General features: G+C 39.9%; 1 protein-coding gene across 1 annotated transcript; it reads right to left on the bottom strand.

Moving 5' to 3' along the window:
* Positions 1-1,747: 1,747 nt before the first annotated feature.
* LOC104964101 (aldehyde dehydrogenase family 1 member A3-like) lies at positions 1,748-2,726 on the bottom strand (the record flags this gene model as incomplete). The annotated part of the gene is made up of 3 exons (XM_010792820.1): positions 2,630-2,726; positions 2,397-2,501; positions 1,748-1,932 (listed from the first exon to the last, which is right to left on the bottom strand). Coding segments are annotated over exons 1-3 (383 nt in total), but the record flags the coding sequence as incomplete, so codon positions are not given.
* Positions 2,727-6,662: the final 3,936 nt, after the last annotated feature.

The raw sequence follows: 6,662 nt of genomic DNA, 5'->3' as shown, positions 1-6,662 counted from the left end.
TCACACTGCTCACATCTGTAAGGCTTCATTTACGGATCTGAGACTTAATGCAAGCTGGCAGCTCTACAGAGTGAACAGGCACAGTAACATTCATTCCCAACAGTATCTGAAAGAAAGGGAGAGTAACATCCAGGAATCATTACCAAGAGAAGAAAATTGTCTGGGGCGGGGTCACAATGTAATGATGTCATGATATGACATACTGTATGCCATACTGTATGCAAATTCCTGATATGAATAAGACAACATACTAACTGCACAGATGCAGTAAAACCCCATAAGTGAGATGCTTCTGAAAAGCACTTGCTTCTTTCATTGAGATATTGTTATGAATTTGATCTAGATTCCACCGGCTCCGTCTGCGCTGCGTTACGGCCGCGTTACGGCCGCGTTACGGCCGCGTTACGGCTGCGCCGCGGCGTTCTCAGCGATCGCGGCCACTCTAGTCAATGGGTGCTATTCCACCAGACGCGCCACGTTACGGCTCAGAAGCGTCCCAGAAGCGTCTCAGCGCTGGGCTCCGCTAAAAATAGGATGCTGGTCAATTTTTCGACACGACGCGTTGCATAGCGCCAGGCAGGAAGTGGACCGGTCAGAGCATCCATTCAATCCCCAAAATAAACACATTTTGCAGACCCTATCCCTCCGTAGTCTTTCAAGTAGGAGGAGAAATGCCAGCGTTCTCCTCCGGTTTACAGGCACTGTGTAAATTATATACCGGTATATAGAATAATTATGATGATGAATGTATTTTTTCACCACTAAAATACAGCAACACATCTTTGATTCATGTCGTTTATAACTGGAATATTACAATTATTATTAACTTTGTTTGTACAAAGTAGCCTGTCCAGGAAATATGCCCAAATCAACAAAAACTGCGAGCCGGCACGAAAGACGCTCCGCTTTTGAAATGCTTCTGAAACGCTCCTGAAACGTGTCCGGTAGGGTATGATGCCGGAAGAGGCCGGACCAAAACCGCAGCGCAGCCGTGACGCGACGCAGACGGACCCGGTGGAATCGAGGGGTTAGAAGGAAGAAATCAGCAGTAGTGAATAGTAACTTAATACATTTACTAAGGTTATTTAAGTAACTAAATACAGTTCCGATAATCTGGTTAAGTATTTATGTGTTATGCTAGAGGCTACGCTTTACGCCTCAAGGACAATAACCATAACTTTTTAGTGTAGAGTACAGTTCAGAGATAAATATTGTACTTTTTTAGCCGAATAAGATTTATAAAATAACAAATAATATAAAATATGATACATTTAAATGCAAATAATCAGTATAAAAATACTTTTAACCATCACTAGAGCAATTCATTAAAGTGAATGTATCAGTTATAATAAACACATTCTGTTCTGCTGCATAATGACTATATTAATATACACTTTGCTTGTAATGGCTCTGTACAGTACCCTTACTGCAGAGGAATTTTGAGTGCAAGACTTTTGAATTTCATACAGAATTTGAATACATCATGACATCAAATATTGATTCCAAGTTCTGGAACCAGTCAATATGTAGTTTGATGTTATCCATTAAGACTGTTTAAAACGTTTTTGTCTTTCATTACAGGATAGCTGGAGTACAGAATAGCAGTACGTCCTAAAAATGAAAATTCTAAATGATTCTGTATTTCTTAAACTGTATACGTCCATCATATGCAAATTAAAGACAATTAGATGTTAAGGGAGCACGTTGCTAAAGAGCAGCTGTGTAGGCTGCTGTGTGTGCTGTGTACATGTGCATGTGTGAGGCGAATAAAGAGGGCTTGATTTTAATCACCGCCAGCAGCCGCCGGTCCCTCTCCATCAGGTCGGCCAGTGCGTGCAGCAGCCTCCCCCGGCTGGACGCATCCATCCTCCGCCACGGAGAGCTCCTCTGCTGGGCCGCCTTGGCCGCCTGCACTGCCTTGTCCACATCTGTCTACGCGGACATGAGGCACCATGAAGGGGAAACAGTCAGGACACAGATCCCCGTATCAACACAGAAAGGCTGTAACACAAGTCTGGCTGTGCCTGACTTTCTGAAATGTTTGACGTTTGCATTTTATAATGTTAAAAGCATGTAAACGGAATGGATTAATAATAAAACATTTTGTCTTGAAATATTTCAACTCCCAAGTTACCTCCATTTATCAAAATGTCCAGTAGCGAGCAGTAACAAAGCTATTTTGTAGATATAAAACGATACAGTGAAGATACAATAAGCAAAAGAAAAATATTCTCATCTTTTTGCTTGTGTTCTGAGCTAACAGATATTGAAATAGCCAAAAACAGACAAACAATAATAATCTCTTGGTAATTCAGTGTAACAGTATGTAAACCTAAACTTATTTCATTTATAGCATTCTTGGAGTAGAATGTCTTATATGCCTGCCAGATTCTTACCTTGTCTGCTTCTTCCACATCGCATATTTTGACACCTGTCGCCGGGTTGAAAGTTGGAAAAGTCCTTCCACTGCTAGATGAGTGCCATTCATTGCCGATAAAGATCTGTGGGAGGAGAAGAGTGTGCACAGGCTTTGGTGTCTGCTTCACAGGCACCTAAACATAACTATCATCATCAAAATATAAAGTAAAAGTTCTTAGCCATGTCTGAATCAGGTGACCCACCACCTTACCTTAGTGTGTCTGATCTCCTGAGCTGTGACAGGGGCAGGTAAAGCTGGGATATCTTCAGCCACTCCGTTCTCTGGGGTTCCGTTCTGTGCCATTCTGGCTCAGCAGTCCAGTCTACTGCAATGTGAGCCCATCCACTGGCTCTTATAGGACTGTGGAGGTCCTCCCTCCTCACACAGCAGCTCCGCCCTCAGCTCACACATGAGGGAGTTCTACTCTTACAGTCATGGGACACTCTTCCATGCACCTGCTGTTACATACCTACTTAAAATGTAAAGTCATGACTCATGACACGGGAAATACATGTAGTGCATTTTCTTTTGTATTTTAACTGGTAAGATGAGCAAGCATTCACAAGCTGTCTGTGGGGTACCTTTCAGTAAAGAGTAAAAGGAAAACCAGAGGTAAAATGTCCCACTCGTCTTTCAGTCCAGGCAGTGAAAGTAGCAAGACTGAGTTCATTGTGCTGCGCATTGACATAACAGCACAGCGGCTCTGTCTGGTTCTGTGGAGCGACTACAGGCTGCTCATCAAAGCTCTATAAGTTGTAGGTCTTTGCACCTGGGCCTGGTGAAGCTGAATGGATTTGAACACATGCAAACACATGCTTTTGTTCTTGAGGACAAAGCTGCTTGCCTGCTCCGGGCTTGCACTCATACACAGTCTGCTATTGTTTCGCCTTCATCACTTCATGTGTCAAAGTTTAATTAGGACAACAGTATTTCGCAGGCTCATTTCTCACGTTCTAACACTTCATGATGACAGAGAGACTCAAAGGGACAGTGTGGGGGNGAGTTCAACACAGCCACCATGAATGTTCTTGGTTTGACCATCAAAAACTCTTCTTTCGAGTTCAAATGTTTGTTTTTTTTGTTAAATTGTATCAACTGTAGAAAAAAGAGCATTTGTTTGGGCCTTTTTGTGTAACAAGGGAGTACTTGGCAGGTTAAGCCAGGAAACAATACGAAATGCAAAGCATGGGCCAAGACCCATGCAAATAAGCAGCAACCTGCACTATAGTTGAACAAGGTTTAACAGCATGTGAGAGTTCAACACAGCCACCATGAATGTTCTTGGTTTGACCATCAAAAACTCTTCTTTCGAGTTCAAATGTTTGTTTTTTTTGTTAAATTGTATCAACTGTAGAAAAAAGAGCATTTGTTTGGGCCTTTTTTCAGTGGATTAACCCACATGTTGTTCTATAGGGAGTATTTGTGGCAGCAAGTGATTTATGTGGGATTGAGTTAAAATAAAGTACAGTATTTGTGTTCAAGAGTGTTTGTTCATTGTAATACTGGAAAATGTCCCCCAGTGCATGAGCTTTTAACAACAATGGACCTCTATGGCTCAGAGGAAGACAATAAATCAGGCTCTTAGACTGACACAGAACTGCTTCTATTGGGTTTAACAATGATTGGATAACAAGTACGAGCTGTCTGAGTTTTGTGATTTTTTTTTTTACTTTGTGTTCCCTAAACACTTGGTTCCCTTCCGACATATTTCAAAATAAATGTTCTAATGGCTCAAGTGTCAAATAATGTCATTTTAATGTATAATTTGTAATATAATTGCATACAATAAAATATATGAGATACTTTAAAACGTAGTGTATTTATAATTCACATTCATAAATGACCCTTTTGTTAGGCTTTTATTGAATTGTGTGTTGGGTAATATGACTCAGGAAGCTGTGAGTGTAACAGCAGCTCTTCAACTGTACTCCTTTCGCCATTACAGCCTCCAGGCGGAGAAATTAACAGCCAACAGGGGATGATGCACTTCGCTCATGCGGAACATAAAACCTCTGAGTAGGTGGTTGAGTGTGTGGGAGTTTGTTTATGAGTTCTTAAAGAGAATGTTACTTGAAATTCTAGTTTCAATTTGATGTTCTTACCGATTGTTTCAACTTATTGATTCTGAATATCTCATCAGCAGAATAAATGTACCCTGGGATATCATTGAAGAAACCTTAAGAAACATTGTCTATGTAGGAGGGTAATACGATATTGTAGAAAGTCACGTAAATATTAGAAGTACTATACTCGCAATTAACAATTTTTTTTTAAACCTAATTTATGTATATATCATTAAAACTTGCAAAAGCTACTTCAAAATGATGCATAATGGACCAAGGTGCATAACATCCGTATATTTTTTAAATATTTGTTGTTGTTGGCCGGAACAAAAAACACTGCTGCGTAAATCATTATAAATGAATTAGCTTGGTGACCTAGACCTATAAACCAGCATAAGTAGTCAATATGATATAAACAAATAATGATGATGTATTTTGATGTGGTGTTACTGTCATATATATGCTCATTTATACATAAAGACACATAATAATATTAACGATGTATTTTTTCTTAATACACAAAATGTACAGCCTCAGCATGAGTTTGAGTGAATTCAGAAGAATTAAAAAACAACTCAATTAAAAGCCAAAGAAGCTATGAACTAAATGCATAACAATTAAAACAAGAAATAAAGAAATAATAAAAACCTAATTAGTTCAAGGCATGGGATTCATTCCAAGGAAATAAATGATATCCTTTATTTAAGGATATCATTTATTTGAATAAAATGTATTTTAATGTTTAAACAAATGAAATTAATATGAATAACTCCTTTCAGAGACATGTTAATCAGAAATAGTAAAAAGGAACCCTAAATATTGAAAGTAAAAAAAAACATATACTGTATGGTCAAATAATGCCTGCCCCCAGAGCAAACAAAAAGCAACACTGCTCACTGCCCTGCTCTCAAATATACTCCACACACACACACACACACGCACACGCGCACGCACGCACGCACATGCGCACGCACGCAGGCAGGCAGGCAGGCAGGCAGGCAGGCAGGCAGGCAGGCAGGCAGGCAGGCAGGCAGGCGCACGCACGCACGCACGCACGCACGCACGCACGCACGCACGCACACACACACACACACACACAAACCTAACCCTAACTTAAAAGGGAGAGGGGGAGGAAAGAAGGTGAAAACAAATCAGATTTAGAAAGATGGATGGATAGAGAAAAGAGAGAGAGAGAGAGAGAGAGAGAGAGAGAGAGAGAGACTGAGATACCTCTGTCCAGGTGTTCACAGCCAAACAAAGGCTCTTTTCAGGCCTGATGAGAACAAACTGCTCCTGCACTTGTTGCAAAATATACACGCAAGATAAAAGAGCCCAACTCAGAGAAAAGCTTATCTTCTGTTACCGTACCAACATTTGGACCACGGGAAAGCTTACCCAATTACATGAGCCTCACTGCTGCCAGTTAACAATAGTGAGAGCTGAGGTCAGATCTCTGAACAATTATAATACTCAAATGTCTTACATTGCAGTCACAGTAAGTATCATTTGTTTAAAAGTTCTTTCAGGATCTAATTTGAAAGATACTTAGAAGAGAGAGGAAAGTGTGGGTAAATAAGGCTACAGTACAGCAAACCTTGCCTTATCGAAATGTCCTCTGTGTACAACTCATTTCTTACATTAAAAGAAACATAATACCAGTGGCGGCTGGTGGAATTTTTTCTAGCTAGGGCTGTGCCACATGCAATCAATTTCAGCAAACATCCCAGTATGACTTAATGTCAAAACAACCAGGAGTTTTCAGTGTTAATTTACCAGTCTTACATTTGAATGCCTCCATAAACAATTTAAGCATTTGAGACTGAGGACGATGTACAAAAACTTTAAAACAATGGCATTAGCAATACTTGCATACATATACGTATATGTATGTATATGCACTACCAGTCAAAACTTTGGAGACTCAGTCAAATTCAAAGTTTTTTCTATTTTTTATTTATTTTCTATTTTTCAGATAAATACTGAAGACATCAAAATTATGAAAGAAGTGATAAAAAAATCCGGAATATGATTTATATTTTTATATTCTTCAAAGTAGCCCCCTTTTGCCTTGATGACAGCTTTGCTCACTCTGGGCTTCTCTCAGTCAGCTTCATGAGGTCGTCTCCTGGAATGGTTTTCTATTAACACGTGGGCCTTGTCTAGAGTCCATTTGTGGAATG

Source organism: Notothenia coriiceps, unplaced genomic scaffold (genome assembly GCF_000735185.1).
Source record: "Notothenia coriiceps isolate Sejong01 unplaced genomic scaffold, NC01 NC01_scaffold00036638, whole genome shotgun sequence".
Classification (NCBI taxonomy): domain Eukaryota; kingdom Metazoa; phylum Chordata; class Actinopteri; order Perciformes; family Nototheniidae; genus Notothenia; species Notothenia coriiceps.
The sequence above is the reverse complement of the archived record's forward strand: the minus strand, read 5'-3'. Positions and strand labels throughout refer to the sequence as shown.